The sequence below is a fragment of the Uranotaenia lowii genome, chromosome 2, assembly GCF_029784155.1.
Source record: "Uranotaenia lowii strain MFRU-FL chromosome 2, ASM2978415v1, whole genome shotgun sequence".
NCBI lineage: Eukaryota > Metazoa > Arthropoda > Insecta > Diptera > Culicidae > Uranotaenia > Uranotaenia lowii.
This window is the reverse complement of record NC_073692.1, coordinates 342,832,614-342,844,787: the sequence shown is the minus strand read 5'-3', so window position 1 is coordinate 342,844,787 and position 12,174 is coordinate 342,832,614. Positions and strand designations below refer to the sequence as shown.

Here is a 12,174-nt window from a genome sequence, read left to right as displayed (position 1 = left end):
CATTATGCCCCTACAGTGACTGGTTTTCAGCTTTCGGCGGTTTTTTTTGACTAGATTATCCGTTAAAAATTTTATTCGTGATTCTTTTAATATTGAAAAAAATAATAATTTTTCCCTCGTTTTTGAATGTGAATGCTACTTTAAATAAATTACTTTAAACAAAGGGAAAAGGTTTTTCATAAATAATAAATTTAAGCGTTATTATTATTGAAGTTCAAGATATCCTTTTTAATATTTCCACGAAATTTTCACAAACTATATTGTTTCTACATTGGCAAACGGCTTCGCTAAGTCCGAGTGATAAATGTATCACAGCCTTTTTTACCAGGATTTTAAGCCCGATGGGTTTATTCACCCCAAGTATCGAAACCATTCAACGCCGAGGTATCGGAAATGATTTCATCGCCATTCTATCATATTGATTGATGGATCAACACTTGACGAAGTAATCGCTTTTTTTTCGAAAATGTATCATCGCCTTCATAGAATAAGGATTCATTCTGAAGATTCAAAACACACTTCACAGTTTGTCGCCCCCTGGTAACCATTAACGAGGGGGGATCATTTCTTAGGGGAAAAATTCACTAAAACGACTTTATATCTTGAAAACAGAAGGATAAGTCGAATTTTTGTTAAACATGTAATTTTTCGTGGTTAACATATAGAGTTTCGTGTTAAATCAGTCAGCACAGTCTAATAAAACAGCAGCTTTTCGTTTATCCCCGTGTATGCACTTTCGAATGACTATAATGTTTTGCTATATTTCACTAACTTCCCACAATTTTTTAGCTAAAAACAAGACAAGACAAGACAATGTGTTTTACACTTAAATTTTTAATGCTGTTACTTTTAAGCTCACCTGAATATCAAAACAAATGTCGTTCGTTTTATTTGCTGACTCTCAGATTATGGTAAAAATGCATTAACCCAATAAAAAAAACGATTAAGATATCTTCCATAAAAATCGCCTGTTGGACAAAAATGAACCTCATTTTCAAACTGCTCCCATTTCTGATCGCGTCAATCGATTTGGAAGAAAGTGGTACTAAATCCAACATTTTTAAATATTATACTCCATTTTCAAGTATTTTCAATGAAAATAGTCAATAATACAACGAGTTTTTGAAGCAATTTAAAATTTCCCTTTTTCACGAGAATTGCTGTATCTTTTTTTCCAGTCAAAGTACAATCTTCACATTATGTGGAATGTTATTTGGATAGTCGAACAAGATTTTGTTAATATTTCATGAAAAAATATCAACTCAGAAAGAAATGGCAGCTGGTCAAAATATGAAGCGAGTGCGCTGATTCACGCGATTTCTATCTTTTTTAACGCACCCCATTCTCCCCTATGGATTGCTAGATTGACATACGGTTAAGTCCATTCGAAAAAATTGTTACTTAAAAATACCTAGAAATAGTTCCATCTATTGAGCTGTCGAAAAGTTACTAATCAAGCAATAGATTGCACTGTTTTTGTCAATTTTTAACGGCTTCATAAAAAGAGAACATTTGGAATTTTACACCAGTTTCTGAAGATTTTTCGTTCGAGTTTGTTCATCTGTTCATCTGTTTGAGTGATAATAACCATTATAAGAGTTATTAAAAAAAACCTTCCAGAAATACATTATACCCAAAATTTATTATTTTCCTTTAGAAAATGTGAAATTTTATGACATTCATTACAATAAAGCTGATTAACCATTGTGGTATTCGATAACAACAAAAACAAAACACCAGTTCCCTGTAACCAAAATGTGTGTATTAACGCGATTAGTAATACAGCAGAAAGCGCATTATCATGCATACTTACGGAAGCAGAAGCTCGGAGAAACTAATTTCCATTTAGCGGGGCAGCGGAGCTATCCCGAATATCAAATATGTAGCGACTAGTATTTAGCCGGTAAGCCAGAGGCAGGTGAGATAATCATCTGAGAAGATTTCATGTTACTAATCACCTGCCAATCGCGGGCATTGTGCTAACTTGCTGATATTCTAACCATTCATTAGTTCGCAACAGATGATGAAATTGGAATTCCAACGCTATACAGGCGTGTTAAACTTCAATTTGTAGAATGGAGGAATTTCTTTCAAGAAACCGAACAACGTCACCGATTTGGTTCAGATTAATTTTTATTCAAAGAGCTTTTCAGCTTGTTTTTTATAATTGATAAATATCTACACGAATACGAATAAAGAATAAAATATTTGAGAAAGTAAGTTCTGAAACAAATTTGATCAAGCCAACTGTATCAGATGGTTTTTGTATGTTAGTTTGAAGCGTGATTTTTTTTATAACTGTAGGGGGGGTCGAAGGCAAGGCGATTTTTTCTGTTAAATAAATTCATAACTAATGATTGCGAAGCAATAATATTCATCGTTTTGGGTGTACTGCCCAATTGAATAATTCTCTAATAAGGCAAGACATTGTTTTCCGTTTTTCTTCATTGAGTTAGTTGCGCTTCGCAGTAAGAAAATAAAAAAGAAAATTAAGCTACTTGTTGGCTATGGTATCGCCTTTTTGTTTTTATTCTTTCTCTCATTGTGATCTTCATGTCGATCTACACTAGTTTCTGCTGATGGATAAAAAGAACAGGTTAATGATTAGGTTGCGTTAAAAAATATCTATACTCATGATTACTATCTTCGCTTCATCAAGAATTTTTGCTTCTGATTTTAATTTTAACCAATTTACAGTTCTGTTAATCATAACTTCAACTCCCGTTAGTTTTGATTCGTTCGTTTTTTATGCTTTCGATACCTCAACACAGATCAGTCTAAATTAGGTTTCTATATGCGTAAAGTTGTTATTGCTAGTACTTTATGCTCTAACTGAGTGGCTGCTTTCCACCGGTTTGGCGAATGAAATTTGGACTAACGATGTTTTTTTTTTGTTTCGAAATATAAATAACTCTTGTGTACAAAATTTCGAAAAGCGAATAGGTATAAAAAAAAATTACAAAACAACAAACTGCTTACGGACTAGGGTATGCTGGATTCGTTTAAAATTCGGGATGATTGCTTTTTTCGCGTTTATTTTTTTGGAAAATATAATTGAAGGATAATAATTTGATTATTATTGCTCGTTCCGAATAGCTCGCTCTGTGCAGCGGAAATTGCATTCTGGCTTAAACAAACTAAAGTAATCCATATGTATTTCAAAATAAAAACAAAAATATTTTATGTATATAGTACGACTGTTTTTCTACTCCACGTTTTGCTGCTGCCTCATATTCTGTACAGTTTCTCTCACTCTCGTTAACATAGCTGCTAGTATTTTTGTTTGCTTCGTTCTGCAAATCGTCTTCTCACAGTTGAACTTTTATCACCTATTTTATAATTTCTTTCACTTCAGCATAATCCGAACGGTTCCGTTCGGCAGCTTTTTCATCATGTTCCAGACCTGTATCCGCGTCATGCGCTCGATCGAAATGTCATTAATGGCAACAATTTCTTCGCCGGCCTTCAGCAAACCGGATTTTTCCGCCGAACCACCTGTTCGAAAGAAGAAAATGTTTAGTAAATGTTGTCTAGATTTTTTTTAAATTTAAATTACCCATGAAGATTTTCTTGATCATCAGGGGTTTGTTTCCGGTGGGTGAGTCGAATCCTCCCTCGATGGAGAATCCCAGTCCGGCACCATCTTTTTGCATTTCCACCACTCGGCTGCCCACAATTGGAGACATCATATCTGTTGGAAAAAGGAAAAAAATATAATCATGAACTTTTTAATTCAATTTCATGAAAGTATCGGGCAACTAAACGTTAGTCCACCTAACACTACTCTATTTTGTTGTACACAACTCTATTCTGCTCCATTTTGGAACATTCTATTCTATCATAGTCCACTATACTCGCAACAATAATGTAATAAAAGGAACCTTGCTTAACTTTTCCCTACTCTACTTTGCTTTTCTCTAATTTTCTTTTTTCTATTTCACTCTCTACTGCACTTTTAACTACTATAACACTCTACTCTGTTCTATTCGACTCTACTCTACTTAACTATATTATACCCTACCCAACCCTACTCTTTTCTACTCTACTCTTTTCTTCTCTGTTCTACTCTACTCTACTCTACTCCACAGTACTCTACTCTACTCTACTCGACTCTACTCTACTCTACTCTACTCTACTCTACTCTACTCTATTCTACTCTACTCTACTCGACTCTACTCTACTCTACTTTACTCTACTCTACTATACTCTACTTTTCTTTACTCTACTTTACTCTACTCTACTCTACTCTACTCTACTCTACTCTACTCGACTCTACTCTACTCTACTCTACTCTACTCTACTCTACTCTACTCTACTCCTTTCTTCTCTACTCTTCTATACTCCACACTACTCTACTCTACTCTACTCTACTCTACTCAACTCTACTCTACTCTTCTCTTCTCTACTCTACTCTACTCCACTCTACTCTACTCTACTCTACTCTACTCTACTCTACTCTACTCTACTCTACTCTACCCTACCCTACTCTACTCTACTCTACTCTACTCTACTCTACTCTACTCTACTCTACTCTACTCTACTCGACTCGACTCTACTCTACTCTACTCTACTCTACTCTACTTTACTCTACTCTACTCTACTTTACTCTACTCTACTTTATTCTACTCTACTCTACTCTTCTCTTCTCTACTCTACTTTACTCTACTCTACTTTACTGTAATCTACTCTACTCTACTCTACTCTACTCTACTCTACTCTACTTTACCCTACTCTACTCTACTCTACTCTACTCTACTCTACTCTACTCGACTCGACTCTACTCTACTCTACTCTACTCTACTCTACTTTACTCTACTCTACTCTACTCCTTTCTACTCTACTCTACTCTACTCTATTCTACTCTACTCTACTCTACTTTACTCTACTCTACTTTACTCTACTCTATTCTACTCTACTCTACTCTTCTCTACTCTACTCTACTTTACTCTTCTCTACTTTACTGTAATCTACTCTACTCTACTCTACTCTACTCTACTCTATTCTACTCTACTCTACTCAACTCTACTCTACTCTACTCTACTCTACTCTACTCTACTCTACTCTACTCTTCTCTACTCTACTCTACTCTACTCTACTCTACTCTACTCTACTCTACTCTACTCAACTCTACTCTACTCTACTCTATTCTACTCTACTCTACTCTACTTTACTCTACTCTACTTTACTCTACTCTACTATACTCTACTCTACTCTACTCGACTCTACTCTACTTTACTCTACTCTACTCTACTCTACTCTACTCTACTCTACTCTACTCTACTCTACTCTACTCTACTCTACTCTACTTTAGTCTACTCTATTCTACTCTACTCTACTCTACTCTACTCTACTCTTCTCTACTCAACTCAACTCTACTCTACTCGACTCTTATCTACTCTACTTTACTCTACTCGATTCTACTCCACTCTACTCTTCTCTTCTCTACTCTACTCTACTCTACTCTATTCTACTCGACTCTTCTCCACTTTACTCTACTCTACTCTAATCTACCCTACTCTACTCTACTCCTTTCTTCTCTACTCTACTATACTCTACTCTTCTCTTCTCTTCTCTACTCTACTCTACACTACTCTACTCTCCTCTACTCTACTCTATTCTACTCCTCTCAACTCTTCTCTACTCTACTCCACTATACTCTACTCCACTCTACTCTACTCTACTCTACTCAACTCCACTCTACTCTACTCTACTCTATCCAACTCTACTCTACTCGACTCTACTCCACTCTACTCTTCTCTTCTCTACTTTACTCTACCCTACTCTACTCTACTCCACTTCACTATACTCTACTCCACTCTACTCTTCTCTACTCTACTCTACTCTACTATACTCTACTCTACTCTACTCTACTCCACTCTACTCCACTCTACTTTACTCTACACTTCTCTACTCTTCTCTACCCTCCTCTACTATATTCCACATTACTTAACTCTACTCTGCTGTTTTCTACTCTGTCTACTCTACTCTACTGTACTCTACGCTACTCTGCTTTACTCTACTCCACTCCACTCTACTCTCATACATTCTTTTCTACTCTCCACTAAACTACTCCATTTTACTCTACTCCACAGTACTCAACTGCACAGTACTCCACTCTTTCCTTCTCTATCCTACTATACTATACTCTACTCTTCTCAACCCTACTCTACTGAACTCCTCTCTATTCTTCTCTTCGTTTTCGACTTTGAATCCTTTTTCCATTATTTTGCACTTGATTCGATAAAACATAAAACTCACCTCGTGCGGGTGTGCTCGAGGAACATTTGGACTCATCAGCCGACAGTAGACCATCCTCCGAGGCAGTTCCATCGAAGACGCTTTCGGCTGGAAAATTACAAGCAGTAAAATTAAAAACCTCCATACTTCTGTTCACCCTATCGCTACTAACCTTCGTTGGAAACCATATCGAGATCCAGATCGAGAGATCGCGAAGCCTTGTGTTGGATCTTGATCTTCCGTTCGTAGTCCGGAAGCTCGTTTTTCTCGGCCAGGGAACTGAGCGACCCCAGGGATGGTCGCTTCGATGATTTGGACAGCAAACTACTGCCGGTACTGTCTGCAATGATGAGCGACTTGGATCGGGTGATCACCATAACGACTTCCGGGCGAGGTGTCTGTTGGGTTGGAAAGAAGCGTTGAAAAACCATGGAATGTTCAACTTTTTGAAAGGGGTCATACCTTAAGTACACTTAGCGACTCCCGATGAGTCAAACCACGCATGCTCATTCCGTTGATGGAAAGGATTCGATCACCTCGACGTAGCCGACCATCTTTATCAGCCGGAGAGTTGTTAAGGATTTTGTGAATCTGAAAAGAGAAAAACATAAGTCTTCACACGTTTCAAACAAAAACTCCACAACCTACCGTAATCTCTTTCGCCTCGTAATCGGAACCACCGGCCAGGGTTATACCGATGCTCGATTCAGGCGTTTCACGCTGCAACACTATGACGAATGCTTCCGGGGTTGCAAGTGGAGGGTCAGCTTCTTCGATGATCAGCTGCAGATCCTGGGGTGTGATCAACGAGTGACTGCTACCGAGCGAAGAGAAGCTTCCGTAGTCCGACGGAGTACTCTGGAGGGTTTGCGATGAACCAGTATTGTTGGCAAGCGCGTTTCCAACCATGCTGTTGGTCTGCAGTGAAGAGACACCCGAAGACGAAGAAGATGCTAGTGAGTCCCAGGATGAGAATCGATCATGTGCAGCTGGCGTAGATTTTGCTACCGGAGCGTCTTTCTGGATGATCTTTACCGGCGTCGGTACAATCGAACTATTATTGGCCTTAGCTTCGAAAGACTTGCGGATCTCAGCCAAATTGAGTTTCTTGCTATCAACGGAAGAGCGAAGCTCTCGCTTGACCGGCGACTCATCAACCGGTTTGATAATCTGCTCGGAAATGTTTCGTACAAACTTCTTCACATCCGTACGGACAGGAACTTCGGCATCCTTACTCACAATAGTTTTGGCAGCTTCGTGTCGAACCCACTTGGCAAGATCAGTCATTGTGTTTGCGGAAGCACTGTCCACAGAGACACTCTTCTCATACACTATCTTTTCCTTGACAGGCTCAACGGGTTTCTGCATAGGAACGATTACTTGTGTTTCAACGCTGGTGTTCTCCTCCATATCCGAAACGACTTCAACGTAAGAAGCAACTTTGATCACCTTATCTACAATACTGTCTACCGTATCGATCACCTTGTAGTGCGTCAATTCCTTCTCCTCGGAACCATTGGTTGCACTCTTCCCATTCGTTAATGAGTTCCGTGGCTTGGATTTGGAGCGTCTTCGTTCTTCTTCCTCGTAGCCATCGGTGCTATCGCCTTCCTCGTATCGTTTCTTGCCATTGGCAGCGTCTTCAATCTTAACATCTCCGCGACCGCTTCGACTTTTAGCTGATGCCAATACGTTCTTGCGATTCATTGACATTTCAGTAGACGATGATTTCGATATACGACGGCTCATATCGATTGCCGGAGTGCTACCGACGGAACTACAGCTGGCTTGTGAACCGGAACTCGAAGTTAGGGTCGAATTGGAACTCGTGATGGAAGTATTCGTTTCAGAACTGAGAGTTCTGGTAAGGACATATTTCTCTGGAGGATTAGGAGCAACCGGTGAAGCAGGTGGGGAAGAAATCCGGGAACTCTCCTGGGACTCAAGATCACTTTCGTCTTCCGTGGTCAGACTGGGTTGATCGAAGCCTTTGGGAGGTGGATAAACCAAAGATGTTCTCGGAGGTTTGGCAGGTGGAATCAACGTGAGAGGTCTTCGGAATCCTTGTTCATCTATTTCGGGTTTCTCTTCGGACTTTGATGAACCATTTAAGTTCCTGAAGATACTCTTGTAGGTACCTCCAAGATCTGGTGTTGGCTTCACTGTTGCCATTGGTGGGAACGAGTTTCCATTTGATTTCGCTGGGTTGGGTAATGTAGAAGTTTTCTTAGCGTACAAATCTTCTGGAATTTTGTTAAGTACGTTCGAAGAAAGAATCTTTTCCGAATCTTTACTTTTGATAATCGGTAGTCCAATGATCTTTGCATCCGGTAGCACTTCAGTTTCTGGCACCTTTTCCGGAATGACCAATCCTCTCAGTTTGGACATCGATTTCTTACGTTGCTCCAATAGGTTTGTGATCGATGACTTTCGCCTCTCTTCCATGCTGCCGTTGGCAATGTTTGCCAAGTTACCATTTGAATATCCAGAGAAACTCGTTGTTCTCGAGAGAACTTTATTGTTTCCGAACAAGTCGCTGTCCAGTTTACTATCACCATTGCTGCTCTTCATTCCACCAGACGGATTCAAGTTTTCCACACTGTAAGCTTTACCCAAAATCACTGGTTTCGAAATCTCCAGTCCAAATTTACTCTTGTAGCTATTTTCCGAGTTCCTGAACTCCACAGACCCCGGAACGCTATCAACTTCATCCAAATTCTCAACGCTCAACGCTTTCTTTCTCAGCGTGGCATACGTCTCGATAGCTTCAACCGACTTCTTTGAGTAACCTCCATCCATGATCAGATTCTCGGAACTTTTGGTGAAATCTTTGCTGAACTTCCTCAACACCGGTGCAGTTCCCACATCTCCATTAACCATCGTTCCTCCTCCTCCAGCCCCGTTCCCACCACCAGCTTCACTTCCATTTGAAAACATGGCAATCTTATCCCTGACACTTCGTTCCGATTTCTCGTCCTTGCGCCAATTGGACCCCACCAAACTAACCCGAGACGGAGGTTTGTTAATCTCGTGAATATCGAACGACCTACGCCGAGAAGCTTCATCAGCCAATTTGGGGGCCTTTCCGTTACCCATCATTTCCGGTACCAGAGAGTTGCTGCGAGTGGGTGCCGGAAAAATGGGTGGCTTTTTGAATGTGATTTGGTGGGGTTCTGCGGGCACTGATGCGGTTGTAGCCGTGACGACCGGTGGACTTGGGGCATTTTGTTGCGTCTGATTCTGATTTTGATCTGCTGCTGCTGGTTTGAGAACCAGATCCTGGCGGTACACTTTGCGGGCGACCGGTGGCGGGTGACTTTTCGGTAGATCGGGAATGTCATCGTAACTGAGGAAGGGGTTAAAAAATTATTATTAGATTGAATGTCATGACGGAAAGGTTCATTTAGACAAAAAAATTGAAAACAGCATTGACATTTTCAGCAAAGTTTTAACTCAAAATCATTCATTATATTTAAGTATTTTCTTTTTAAAATGTTTTGAAAGGAATAGGTGTAAATAATATTTGAAATAACGCAATTTTAATGAAAATTCTGAAAATGGGAAAACTTTTTCAAATTAGACTTACACTTTCATCCCAATTCATAGAATTTCATTAAAACTGCAAAAACTTTAAATTTTGTATAACGTTAATAATTCCTGAAATTGTAGGGGAAAATTGGGATACTTGATTACTTTTTCTTATTTTCATCATATCTTTCAGAATAGAAAAAAAATCGGCGTCTCTTGCATTTTGAGTTCTAGTTTATATGCTGCAAAAGATAGATCTATAAATGAACCCAAAGATTAACAAGAAGCGTTTGCATAGGACTAACAAATTGTGATATTTTGGAAGTTTAAAGGAGACTTGATCCTTCAATTAGGGTGCCCTATGCTTTGGCAAAAATTAAGCGACATCTCAAGAGAAAAGTTCCAATGACTTTTTATTAGCCATATTAGGTCTGATTTCACAGTTTAAAAATGTCAGGTAAAAAGAACTCTTAAAAATTATCTACTACCCTGAATTCATTGCATACCTGAAGGCGCAATTTTCTAATGTTCTCATACAAGCACTTTTTTAAACCCTTTTTTTTAAATCATTGGAATATTTTGGATAAGTCATTGGATAAATATAAATAATTTGCAATTATCAGCATCAATCCAGAAGAAAAATATATGTTTTTAGACTCCAGGAATTAAGTGACCACATAACATACATTTTGAAAAACTTTTTCTTAAAAAATTGAGAGTTTACTATGTTTTTTGAAGTATGGCGATAAAAAGTTCATGTTTTACTTTATCGATTGACATGTTGGAATAAATACTTTAATTCTATTTTTATCCTCATTCTCGCCTACCGATAATTGAATAATTTATATAAGGTTGGGCTTGTGGTATAGCTCAGTTGGCAAGTCAGTTGTTCTCCGAAAAAATTGGTTTAGTTACAGATATTTTTTTTTTCCAAAAGATATTCATCTTACAGAACAGAAATCGGATTGATCTGTGACTTGATATTGGATGATAAATACAAGTTGAAAAAAAACGATGTCTTAACCAAACATCAACGTCATTTCAAATGACACATAATCAACTTCATTTGAACTAGATATAACTAAAATTTTGAACAGAACAATTAAGTGATTAATTCACGTGATGGAGTAACGAATATGCATTTAGTTATACGGAAAATCAAACTACTTCAAAGAATTAATTATCTTAAATCTTTCAATTTTTTGTTTATTTTTATCAATATGGTAGCTTCAGAAATCCTAGTTATATGCGTTTTTCGATCTAAAAAAATGGGCAGTTGAGTCAAGAAATGATCACCATTCTGGAATGATTTTTAAAGAAACATATATCGTAAGCTAGGAAAGAGAGATGATACACAAACCCAGTTTAAACGCGGGGTTGGGAAAGTAGGTAAGACAAAAAAATCGACCAATATGCGCAATATTTATGTACTTTTCATATAATTTTCAATATCTCAGTTACAAATATAGCCATGAGTTAGGGTTCACATGTTTTACAATTTAATAAAAATTGGACAGGCACAGGAAATTAACTGTGTGAAAAGTACAATCGAAAAAATACTTTAAAGTCAAGTTTATTAGCCGATGTGGTTATGTAATTTTTAGAAAAAAATTTCGAGAAAAATTGTTCATCTTTAAAGTTGTTTGTAGAACAAAAGTAGTTTTTAATCATAAAACTAAGCTTCTCTGAATTTTTCAGCGACAAAAAAAAAATTTGGTTCTGGAGGGTTATTTTTGATTTTGGATCCCGATTGAAGACATTTTTTAACTCCTCAAGAGCCTGATCCTGAATTTCGATCCCGAATACTGATCCCGTATTCTGAACTCAAATCTTGAAATTTGATATTTGAAAGTCATACAAAGTTTTTGCAAAAAAATCCTTTATAACTATTGAACGCCTCTATATACAAGTTTGCGCTCTGAGAGAAAAATGTGCAAATTTTTATTTCAAACAAATGCTTAGACTTAGAAGGCAATTGGATGTATGAGTTTATTCACAAAAGTTAGAGTCAGAATACTGTTTTTTCGATACACCCTAACATTTTAGTATTAAAAAAATCATAACTCGCTTACGAATCGTCATACATATGTATGTAGTGTCTTTGGTAAAAGTTGCCTCAAAAACCGTTAACTATAATTTTGTAGAAGACAGTTTGGCTCTATCTGTTCAGTGGAAAAAGTTTTTATGAGTAAATCATGTAAAAATGACCCACCCTAATATTTGATTTAAGATAATTCAAGCACATGGTTCGATTTACATTTTTGATGAAGACACCATTTGTATATCTCTTAAAGTATATCCGTTATTAATTTTGTCACGATAAAGTTCTGTCCTGGACTACTGTGCAATGCTTGAAAAAAGTTACCCCCACAAGGGTATATACTGCTGCTCATAGCAAGTCCGTCCCAT

The 12,174-nt window shown here is 37.8% G+C and overlaps 1 protein-coding gene across 5 annotated transcripts in view; it reads right to left on the bottom strand.

The window, feature by feature from the left end:
* Window positions 1-2,115: 2,115 nt before the first annotated feature.
* The window catches only part of LOC129748868 (uncharacterized), a 505,296-nt gene continuing 495,237 nt past the window's right edge, over window positions 2,116-12,174 (bottom strand). For all 5 annotated transcript variants that reach the window (XM_055743635.1, XM_055743631.1, XM_055743632.1 and 2 more), the window contains 6 exons: window positions 6,886-9,583; window positions 6,700-6,828; window positions 6,410-6,635; window positions 6,259-6,345; window positions 3,557-3,691; window positions 2,116-3,495 (listed from right to left, as the gene is read on the bottom strand). In XM_055743635.1, coding sequence (XP_055599610.1) covers window positions 3,347-3,495; window positions 3,557-3,691; window positions 6,259-6,345; window positions 6,410-6,635; window positions 6,700-6,828; window positions 6,886-9,583 — 3,424 coding nt within the window. In that variant the 3' untranslated portion in view covers window positions 2,116-3,346. The remainder of the gene's footprint in view (window positions 3,496-3,556; window positions 3,692-6,258; window positions 6,346-6,409; window positions 6,636-6,699; window positions 6,829-6,885; window positions 9,584-12,174) is intronic.